General features: G+C 37.7%; 1 protein-coding gene across 2 annotated transcripts in view; it reads left to right on the forward strand.

Moving 5' to 3' along the window:
- The window catches only part of CSNK2A1 (casein kinase 2 alpha 1), a 60277-nt gene extending 55363 nt beyond the window's left edge, over positions 1–4914 (forward strand). For both annotated transcript variants that reach the window (XM_074211818.1, XM_074211817.1), the window contains 4 exons: positions 199–299; positions 1274–1422; positions 3518–3604; positions 4614–4914. In XM_074211818.1, coding sequence (XP_074067919.1) covers positions 199–299; positions 1274–1422; positions 3518–3604; positions 4614–4729 — 453 coding nt within the window. In that variant the 3' untranslated portion in view covers positions 4730–4914. The remainder of the gene's footprint in view (positions 1–198; positions 300–1273; positions 1423–3517; positions 3605–4613) is intronic.
- Positions 4915–12186: the final 7272 nt, after the last annotated feature.

Genomic DNA, 12186 nt, shown 5'->3' on the forward strand with positions numbered 1-12186 from the left:
TTCCTAAAAATATATTTTAAAAGATTGGCACCATGTTTAGTCAACATGAAAGTCTGCCTTTTCCTACTACCTCCTTAAAAAATGTGGGTAAACTACTAGTTTTAGAAAGCTGATTCATTTGGTAATTCCCTTTCAGTTTATTAGTCTTTATGCACATGCTTATCTTGTATTTATTTTGTTTTTTGTTATTAAACTTAGTTGGTAAGGATAGCAAAGGTGCTGGGGACAGAAGACTTATATGACTATATCGACAAGTACAACATTGAACTAGATCCACGTTTCAATGATATCCTGGGCAGGTAAGTCAGAAAAAGACAGACATTGTTGGAATGGGTCAAGGAGGGTTGGCTTTTTTTTTTTTGACTTTTTTTTTCTTCCGGAAGGAAAACATGACTATTATATGCAGAGGGAGAATTAGGTTCTATTGCTGCATTGTCCCCTGCACATTTTATCCAGGAAGCCTATTTTTAAAAAGTGTGATTGGGGCTTAATGACACTTTACCAGCCCTCAAGTGACTAGTATTATATTTGGAAAAGGAACAACATGGCATGGAAAGAGCACTAAACTAGGAATAAAAGGAGCCTCAGTCCTAGGCATCCCACTAGTACTTCCTCACTATTTGGCCTTGAGCAAATCACTTCTATTGAGTTTCAGGTTCCTTCTCTCTAAAATATATGGGTTGGATTAGATGATGCTTTTAAGGTCCCTGTTTGGTTTCATTTTCAGTGAATGAAATCTGTATTAAAAGCTCCATAAATTCAGTCACATTCTCATCTTCACTTTACCTGCCTCTTCAAATTAGATAACTATTCAAGAAGAGAAAAGAAACTGTCATGCTTTGAATTACAGCTCTGTATCCTACATACAGAAAATTGATTCTTCATCACTAGGGACTACATTAAGAGTATCTTATAGATTCTTTTGGAGCTAGGTTCTTACTGGGCAAAAGGTGAGGCCATTGTTAAAATTCAGTGTTGACATTAGAAGGAAAGAGAAAAGGGAAGATTTTATGAGACCCCTGAAGTAACTTGATTCCAAAAATTGTATGCCAGTTTTTCTTTCCTCCATAGCATGTACTTCATATTTTTAATTTATTTTGTTGCCACCGAGTGACAAAAATGGAGTAAAATTATCCTTGGAATCCAGTAGCAACTGTTGCTGATTTTGATCACTTTCTGCCACAGACTCAGCTTCCAGCTCTCTAAGGAGAAATGAAATCTCTCATCAACAATTGTACTCAACTAATTGTTATCTTCCTTTGTTTCCCTGCAGGCATTCCCGTAAGCGATGGGAACGTTTTGTTCACAGTGAAAACCAGCACCTGGTCAGTCCAGAAGCCCTTGATTTCTTGGACAAACTGCTGCGATATGATCACCAGTCACGACTCACTGCAAGAGAGGCCATGGAACATCCTTATTTCTGTGAGTAAAACCACCCAAATTCTTTTCCTTTGAGGCCCTGTGACTTCTGCCACCCTAGCCACAAAGTCCTTATGGGTAATACTTCCATTAGGCAGTCTGATCACTGTTTGGAAGTGTTCAGAACAAACCATTAGCATTACATTTTATTGTTCCATTCATGATACTATGAAGGCAGTTTGGTATAGTGTAAATCAAGATAATTGAACCTAGATTCAAGTTCCCTAAGTTTTCTCTAATATTGGCTCTGCTGCTCATGAACTTTGTGACCTTTTGCAAGTCTTTTGTGCTATCCTGGACTTCATTTGCCTCTAGAATCATTTGTTAGATGAGGAGAGAATCCTTCCAGCTCTAGATTTCTATGAGTTTGACAGGAGTAGGATTTGTCAAAAATATTAAAATTAAATCATATTAAGTCATACCTTTGCCAAATGAAACAACCTGGCTCTGTCATTATCTTATCATGTTGCATTTATATGGAACTTGTAAAGTTTCCAAAAGTATTTTGGAATATTTCTCTGTACCTCAGTTTTCCCCTCTAAAATGGAGTTATATCAGATAATTTCTAAGGTGTCTTCTAGTTATAACATTATGTGTCCCTAAGATTTAGTTTTTCCAGCTCTTAACAGCTCTTAACATCCAAAAATCTAGCTTATCATGTTGTACAAGTTATAACTTCTATGGAGTTATTGTTCCACAAGTGAGATCATGATGTCTCTGCTGAATTCAAACCTTTTTTTTTAATTGTCTCATCTTTTGCAAAGATAACTGTCCTCAGACTTCAAATATGTAACCATGGCCTTAGTTTCACCATGCCCTAGACACGTGAGTCCTTAGATTACAGTAAAACTAACCTTTTATCTCTGTTAAGTTTATATAAGATATTTAGTAGTTGTCTTTGGGTCCTTTGAAGTATTATTCTAGCCAAAAAGAATAATGTTTGCCTTATTGGAACCTATAAAGACCTTGCTTGACAATAAATTAATCGTACCATGTGGTTAAAGAATACATTTTAGTAATGGGAGAAGACTTTTTCCTTTTTATTTTACTTGTATCTGATACAGGATGTCTCTAAATTTAATTATACAAGTAAGTCACCAGTTTTTCATAGTTCGTATTTCAGTCCTTGTAGCAGTTCTGTGAGGCTGTTGTTATTATTATTATTATTATTATTATTATTATTATTTTCATCCCCATTTTTCAGGTAAGGAAACTCAGGTATAGAATGATTTGTCCAGGGCCACATAACTACTAAATTTTCCTGCAGCAGTATTAAAAACTTCTTACCTCTTAAATTCTAACTTCTGTCTGCTACTGTATATAAATAATCGAAATTATATAGTCTTTTAAGGTTTGCAACATGCTTTGCAGACATTATTTTATCTTCACATTTGATTTTGTGGAGCCAGTTATCCCTATGATACATATGAGGAAATTGAATCTGGTGAGGCAGGGTTCAAATTTGAATCTTCTGACTTCCAACTGTATTATATATATATATATATATATATATATATATATATATATATATATATATATATATATATATATATTCCCCATATAAAAAGAAAGAACAATACATCAGCAAAATAAATCTAAACACTGTGCCTAGTTGGAGACTTACTGAATGTGAGTGGAATATTGTATAAACTTTTAACCACAACCGATTTATTGGATGGCTGATTGCTTTTTTTTTTCCCCTTTTAAAAATCTTTGACATAAGGACAGATGTATTTAGAAATGAGGATGATGTTAAAAACAAAACATCAAAAATTTTAAAATGAACTAGTCACTTAAAAGTCATAAAGTTTCAGAGTTAGAACCTCAGATGTCATATTCCAAATGCCTCTAGCAAGGGGGAATACATATCTATTTTAGCATGGCTTCAATTAGGGGCAGTTGGGTGATGCAGTGGATAGAGCCCTGGAGTTGTCAGACACTAAATTGCCTATTTGACCTTTGAGTCAGATAGCTTTCAGCAGCAGGATGTAGTTCTTCCCTTTCTGAACCTATGAAGAACTAGTTTGCTACTTCAAACATAAAATCCCCAGACTATATTCAAACAAAACAGAACTTAAATACATTGTCTCCTTCATAGACCCAATTGTGAAGGACCAGGCTCGAATGGGCACATCCAACATGCCAAGCGGCAGCACTCCTGTCAGCACCGCCAACATGATGTCAGGTCAGTTCTTCTGGTATTTTATCTTAGTGAAGAAAGTGGTAGATTTTTGGATCCTTCCCCTTCTGAATGCTATTCTTTAGAAAGGAACAATTAATTGCCAAAGATTCTGCTTACTCCGGAAAGGTAGAAAAAGTTATATATTTCAGGGATGAAAATAGAAAATTTAGCAGGGGAAAGTGAAAGAGACAGTGGTATTTTTATTCTACTGGTCATTGTTCCCTTATTTGGGCTCCATAATTCCTAGTAGGGAGCAGGCATTGAAATTGAGTTTTACTATTCAACATTATTTTCATTGCTGATTGGGTTGGAAGAACCTTTATAAAAGGTGGGACCAGATAGGAATGTTACTCTTTGTTAATACATATCCTTGGGATGGGGGGTAGGTGACCGCTGAATCTGCTCAGGAAACCTACTCTATTGGTCTTGCTTTTACCCTTCTGCAGCAGGGGCAAAATAGGCTCACTTAGAGCCAATGACATACTAGTAAGTCAGCAGTCAAAAACCATCTTGCTCTATCTTGTTCATACTGGTCATTAGGATGAGAGTTATGGTTTTATTAATTGTATTCACTTACTCTTAAATGCTTGTTAAGTGAATTAATTCATTGACTTTGTGTTATTTTAAGAGAAATTAGAGGTGTGGTATCATAATCAAAAAGAATGTTGTATTCCAGTTGAGTTAGACTAGGTTAGCTAGACTAGAGGAAATGAGAGAATACATAAATCTTTTGGCAGGGTTAAAACAGACTCCAAATTGTATTTGATTCTGGCATAATGTGACATCTTGTATGAGCCTCTGGTCAAAACACTAAAGGGAAAGAAAAACCACTAAAGCCCAATTTTAGAGATTATGCTTTGATTGAGAGAGTCTTATAATTTCAGATACACTGAGTAGAGGTGAGGGGAACAGAATCAGATTATGCCAGCCCAATCTTTTCCATAAGTATGTCAAACTTACAGCTTCTGTCTAGTCATAGATCCCTAACTTATTCTCTAATATTTGATTTCAGGGATTACTTCAGTGCCAACCCCTTCACCACTTGGACCTCTAGCAGGCTCACCAGTGATTGCTGCCGCCAACCCTCTGGGGATGCCCGTTCCAGCTACCGCAGGCGCTCAGCAGTAATGACAGCCTCTGTCTCCTGATGCCTGAGCAGAGCCGGGCAGGGGGAGGGGGTTCCACTCTCCATCTCTCCCCTTGATGCAGTTGTGCCTGGCAGGGGAGGGGATGGAACACTTCAGAGGCGTCGTGTCTGAACAGTTGCTTGTGGATTTATAGTAGTTCAGTCATTATAAAAAAAATTATCATAGGCTGATTTTTTTCTTTTTTTCTCTTTTTTTTTTACTCGAACTTTTCGTAACTCAGGGGATTCCCTGACATTACCTGCAGATGAAATATTTCACGGACGATTCCCCCCCCCCCAACCCACCCCCAATTCCAACTCTTCATCTCAAGAACAATGATGAACCAACCCTTTTCCTGACTGTTGCATTTAGCTGGAAATCTCTTCCAGTTCCCACCATTACTCCTCTACCAGGCCACACCTTGAGAGGTCTGTTGTCTTTGTGCTTTTCTCCAGAGATTACCAAAATACAGCTTTTCCAGGGAAGCAGGAAGGAAGGGAAAGGAGGAAGAGGGCCCAATTCGTCACAATAACATACTGGTCACTTTAACACTCAACTCTAGAGGAGCTGGAATCTAGTAGGGTATGCTGCCTAACCAGTGGAACACAGTAACATAGATGTTGAAAGTTTACCCAAAGTGCACACACATCCTAAAAACCTCCATTTCAATATGAATCATGTCTTATTGACCTAACCCTAAATTCAGCTCACTTGCATGTAATTTTAGTTTGAAAGTTTAGTTTGAAAATTAGACACTTGCCTTTCCTTCTTCCCTGCCTCCCCAGTCTTCTTACTTTATTTCCCCTTCCAGTCAAGGTTCCCTAATAAAGCTGACTGTACTATAGGTAAGATCTTTTTTCACTTAGCAGATGAGGGTAGGGGAGACAAGGAGAGATATCTTCCTGGATTTTTTTACTTGCAATTTTGCATTAAATTTATTACTGGGTATAACCTCTTGCCTTTTTAAAACAGCAACAACAAACCCAAAACGTTGTTTATACCAATTTCATGCTAGTGGCTATTAAAGCACTAGGAACTGATGGGAACTGATGGGACATCAGACCACACCAAGTAATATTTTGAGACTCTTCCCACCCCCCACCCCGCTTTTGCCCTTTCCCTCATGTGCCATCCAGTAAGAACACCTGTGACCTCAGCCTCATAAATGTACGCTGAGGGACAGGAGCAAAGCAAAGTCTCTAAATGAAAGTGAAGCAGTAGATCCATAGTTGTGAAACAATATTAACCATTGACAACGATAAAGCACCCTTGTTTCAGCCCTGCTCCACATTCCTTGCTGTGTGTATATATATATACTACTTTGTCCTTCCTATGTGAAAGATCCAGTGTTGGAATTCTTTGGTGTAAATAAACGTTTGGTTTTATTTATCAAGGTTAGATTTAAGTCCCTGTGTAAAGGTCTTGCTGGATGGGTGTGTCACTTTACACTGAAGGGGCCTTGCAGCCAGCCCTGTATGGATTGGGGGAAGCAACCTCTTCCATTTCTCACCCACTTTGAATGATTTGTCAGACTGGGCAGTGCAAAAAGTCATCTAGAAACATCAAGCCAAAATGTTGGGGAATAAGGATCCTTTGCCATAAAACTCCTTTTGTGTCTCAGTCATGCCAGGATCTGAGATGGGAAAAGGGTGTGGGTGGGTGTGTATGGGTGTGTGTGTGAGGGGTGGGAGGGTGGGGTGGGTGTACACTCCACTTTAACCAGCCACCGAACTTTATTAGGTGCACCATTGGAGAAGCCTAGTTTTTTAAGCACAATGACAAAGCATCAGCTCTGGATTTTCTCCCCTTATCCCATTGCAATAGCTGCTTTTTTTCAGGGTCAGGAATTCTTTGCCAATCCCTTCTCAAACCCTAAAGTCTATTTTCTCTGACCTTCACTGGTTCCACAAGCCTCTCACATGAGTGTCGTGTGAAAGCAGTTGCTTGGATTGTTCTATTTAATAAACTTGACTAACTTTATAACCCATTTTTTGCTTCAGTGAATGTACTGAAGTATAGTAGTGGTAGTAAATAGTAAGTACTGACTTGGAGAGCAATAGGGTTTAAAAAGAAAATCGTGGCCTCCTTTTTATCTCACTATATGAAGCCAAGGGAGAGCTGAAGGGGAGAAATTCTTAATGCACATCAGTATACTTTTATTCCCCGTGACCACTTGGAGTAAATATTTATTATACTTTTACTTATTTAGGCCCTAAAATGATGTGAAAGCTACCATGTTGACGTGTTGTATGAGAATAGATGGCACTACCATTGTGCCAGGGATGCAACTCGTGATTAGGTTTTGCACTGAATTGTGATTTAAACCGGACTCTTTCTAAGGAACCTTTCTCTTTCAAAAGGGGAGGGAGAGTTGTCAATTTTTATTTCCTCCTAGTTCAGAAAATAAAGTTGTAGCTGAGGTTGATGAGGGCAGCTACAATCAGCTGGAGGTTCTAACACCCATCAGCCTTACAAGGAATTGAAACAAGCCTGGAAGGAATGCCACCCATGGGCTTTTTTTTTTAACAAAAATAAATAAGCAAAAAAAAAATTGCTACTTTAGAGCCACTGCACATGCATGAATCTGGAAAGAAGAAAGAGTAACACAAGAGGCTGGGGTGGGTGGGTGGGCAAGTGGGCAAGGGTTTGCAGAGTAACAACTTCTGTGTTGTAAATTACCTCATCTGTACACCTTGTATTGGAGCACATTTCTCAGCACTCCCTGCGTCTCTGCATTGCATTCGATGGCAGGAAATTGGATGCCAATATGTGAAAGTTCTGTTGGCAATTACTTCTCTAAAGGTTTTTTAAAAGCATATTTTTTTAACCTTGTTTGAAGTGCACCCCCTTTTTTAGTTAAGTCAGAAAAAATTTCTTGGTTGTAATTGTATTGTAATTGATCTAACTAAAAACCTAACTGTGCTGGGAAGAAGTTGTGCCATGGAGGTCTTTAATTTTTTTTTTAATAAAAACATTTAAACAAATGAAATGTCCTTGGAGCCTGAGTAAATAATACACGTTTCTCTATCTGACTTCACATGCAGAGAAAGTGCGCTGGATTTGAGAGAGGTAGTGTCTTGGGTAACCATACTAATCTGAGAATGTAAAGAATCTGGATCTGCTACTGAGACCTTAGGCTTATCAGGCCTCACTTTGTTCTAATGTCATTCTGAGGAACAAGAGATTCTTTAAGGCTCCTTCCAAATGACATTCTATGTTTATTCATTATAAAACGTTTGGCAGTCTAAGCTTTTAATAAGTTTTATCCAGTAGTGAAGGGAAAAAAAATAAGTTGATATTGATGGAACCTTGTACCTTGGATTGGAGCAGTGAGGCTCTGGAATGTTTGTTTCCATTTTTGTATTACTTTATGCTTCAGTTCTGCCCTGAAATTTCACAAATGCTGTTGGATTGATGCTTAAAAGGAAACTGTTTAAAGAGTTAGTCTAAAGAAGCTTAAGGGGGGCGGCTAGGTGGCGCAGTGGATAGAGCACAGGCCCTGGAGTCAGGAGTACCTGAGTTTGAGTCCAGCCTCAGACACTTAATTACCTAGCTGTGTGGCCTTGGGCAAGCCACTTAAACCCCATTTGCCTTGCAAAATCTTAAAAAAAATAAAGAAGCTTAAGGATACAGTATAAGCGATCAAGATCCCTAGCCCTATTTGAATTAGGCATGGAATCTTTATCACCATCTCACAAAGAAAATGAGGACCAAAGAAGGTAGATTAATAGTAGGCATGTCTATAAAGACTGAGAATAAATATAGAATCGAAATACGCCATAACATTCTCGAGTATGGTTATTCTAAAATGGTATAGGCCATGATTTTGGTTGATTTAGGTTTTGTTTTCAATATTGCTCTTTATCAGCACCTAACATAAAACAACATATAATTAAGCATTTAACAAATTGAATTTCACATTGGCTTCATCCGTTGTGATTAGAATTATAATCAACTCCTTGAGCATATCTTGAAAAATACAATGTTACTGCAAGAAGTAACTGGATGAAAGAGCCCTAGACTTGACATCTGGAAACCTGGGTCATTTTAGTCCTATCTCTGCCATCAACTCTGATGTCATTTTTCCATGAGGGGGTCAGATTAGGTATTGTCTAGATCCTTCCCAGCACAAAATTTCTGTCCTGTTTTATGTTAGCCAAATTTCAGAGGAAGGTCCATCAGATACAAAGGAAGTTTACTGTCCATGCAGATAGGAAGAGACTATCTTGCAACCAGAACTTAATGTAACATTCTACAGTATGATTCTAGCCATATTTTCCCCAACCTTACACTTGTGGCAAAGGGACAGAATAGAATAACTGAACACTTGTGTAACTGCTCCCTTTTTTGTTGAATTAGTCTCTTCGGTTACCTTTATAAGCCAGTCTCTATAGCAAACTACTTGTAAATCCCAGTTAAGCAATTTCATTCAAACTTGAAAAAATTCTCAAACACCAGTCGTGATTCTAAGAACTAAAGCTGTTTCCCAAGTTGAACAAATGTCATCGATGTTACCAGGCAACTTGAATTCTGGACACTACAGAACTCAATGTATCCTCACTATAGTTTTTATAGTTGAGTGTTTGTGAAGGCAGTTAGTCAAAGTGGATAATCTGGAAGACTAATCTGAGTTCAAATGTGTCCTGAGACACTTAATAGTTGAGTGACATTGGGCAAGTCACTTAACCCTCTTTGTCTCAGTTTCCTCATCTGTAAAATAAGCTGGAGGATGAAATCACAAACCACTCCAGCAACTTTGTCAAGAAAATCCCAATGAGTCATGAAGCAACTAAAGAGCCAAGTGTCCCATTGAGGTAGCTAGGTAACTCAATGAATAGAGAGGAAAAGGAAGCCAGCAACTTTTAAGGTGGCAGTTGTGACTGCCACCCATCCAACAGCATTTGTGAAATTTCAGGGCAGAATTGAAGCATAAGTAATAAAAAAAAATGGAAACAAGCAGACTAGAGACCTTAGAGGTTATCTCATTGTAAGAAATTGAGTATATGGAGTTCAGCTGGCAGACAAATCTGTTGGGAGTTCTGAGATTTTTAAAGCTGGAAGGGACCTTAGAAGTCACCCAGATTTGTGGGTCTTCTTTTTTGCAGAAGAGGACATTGAGGCTAAGAATGATCGAAAGATTTGCCAAAGGTTCCACAGCTAATAAATAGAACTCAGCCACGGAGCCCCATTGTCTCATAAGACACCTTCCCTAGAGAGAATTAGTAGAAGTGAGAGGTAACTGATTTCATGGAACGTTTTCCTGGGAGAATTTGGTATTTCTGAAATTGTTCCACTGTTTCATCACCTTCCTTGGACAGTTTTTATGACTCCTCTTTAAAATTAAAAAAAAGACTTAGTGTGCTGTTTTCTGATCTAGATATGCAAATCATGGTTGTTTGTATAAGTATGTGGGACTTGCCATGAGTAGTGGCAAAGGGACCAAACTTTGGTGTATTAAAATAATGCTTAGAACAGAAATAGGATAAAAGGGAAAGAGTATTGGTTTGATAAACAGGTAATCTCATTTCTGTTTAATCTCTACAAGTTCATAGCTTTGTGATCTTTGTAAATCCCATGCCCTTCTTGGCCTGTTTCTCCATTTGTAAATGGAGGTACCTTCACTAACTACATTATAGGGGTGTCATCAAGACCAAATTCAACAGTATAAGTCAAGTTCTTTGTAAACTATAAAGCATTAGAGGAATAAGATCCTTTATTAAGATCTTTTGTTCTTTTCAAATAGCACCCCCACCTGGCAAATTTATAGCACCTTTCTGAAACACTCAACTAGGGAATATCACTATGATGGAAACAGCAACTTAAAACGAAGGTCCAAAGGAAGTTTCCTGTCCGTGCAGATAAGAGACTATTTTAAAACCAGAACTTAATCTTATTCACACTAAAGCAAATGTTTCCAGCATAAAAATAAGATTAGCCTAATTCTAGAATATTATGTCATATTTGAAAGAAATTTAGAACACCAACTGTCAAGAGCTGGAACACTGAATGTTAGAACTGGAAGAGATATTAGAAACAGAACATAGAATCCTGTTTTGGGACTTAAATCTAGTATTCTTTATACTAGATTATGTGATCTCCCCTCAAAAGAAGGTTGGTGTTATCTCTCAGTTCTTTCTAGAAGTGGATTTTTATTTTCACAATTTTATGCCCTGGTCAAAATCAATCTGATATTTAATGAGCCCAACTCTGAGAGTCATATTTTTTTTAGGTTTTTTTTGGCAAGGCAATGGGGTTAAGTGACTTGCCCAAGGCCACACTGCTAGGTAATTAAGTGTCTGAAGCTGGATTTGAATTCAGGTACTCTTGACTCCAGGGCGGGTACTCTATCCACTGCGCCACCTAGCCACCCCTGAGCCATATTTTAATGATACATTGATTTCCCTGAGGTACAGAGAATATGAGAAAACATGGTGAGAGGGTAATACAATGAGTTGACAAAAATGTGAATTTTGTATTGAATTATTGCACATGTATGAGCTATTTCAAACTGAGAGGAGGGAAAGCAAGTTGGAACTCAAAGTAACTCTGGGATATACCATCTTGTAAGGCTGGAAGTGAAAAGATTCTCTAATAGCCCTTCTTTTGCAAGTACAAATTTCTGTTGAACCAGAGAAGGTCCAGATAGAAGAGAATAGGAAATTCCTAGATGAAATTGCCCTAGTTGGCTGTGCTGCTGACATTACTATGCATGCAGAAATTAGGGGGATGTAAGATATGCTATGTTCTTTTTTGTTTTGCTTTACATCTTAATTTTGATTTTTTTCCAGTTTACCTGTAAAGATAGCTTTCAACATTCATCTTTTTTGTAAGTTTTTAAGTTCTATATTTTTCTTCCTTTCTTCCCACCTCCCTACAACAGTGAGTAATCTGATGTTATACATGTATAATCCAGTTCAACATTTTCTTATTAGGTAAGAAGAATCAGAGCAAAAGGGAAAAAAACATAAAAAAAGAAAAAACAAAATGTTTTAAAAAGTGAAATAGTATGCTTTGGTCAGCAAGCAGACACCATAGTTTTTTCCTCTGGATATCAAGTTTTCTTAGAATTATCCTTGATCACTGAACTACTTTAAAAAGCTAAATTCATCAGAGTTGATCATTACATAATGTTCTGCTCACTTCACTTCATATAAATCTTTCCTGGTTTTTCTGAAATCTACCTACTTGTGACTTCTTATAGAACAAGTTTTCCATTGGCACAAGGAATTATGGGCACAGAAAAATATTGCAACTGGAAACAAATTTTGGAATTTTTTTCTGCACTGTTGTTTAAATCCCTGTGTGACTGATTTTTGTAATCTCTGCACTATTAAAATGTTTCCTCTTGACCTTTATTTTCTCACCTGTAGGTCAAGCTAGATTATGCAGGCATGATAGTTTGTCACAAGACTGACCTCTCCCCAACTACCCCCTCATGAACCCTGAGGGTCATTTTGG

Source organism: Macrotis lagotis, chromosome 1 (assembly GCF_037893015.1).
Source record: "Macrotis lagotis isolate mMagLag1 chromosome 1, bilby.v1.9.chrom.fasta, whole genome shotgun sequence".
NCBI lineage: Eukaryota > Metazoa > Chordata > Mammalia > Peramelemorphia > Peramelidae > Macrotis > Macrotis lagotis.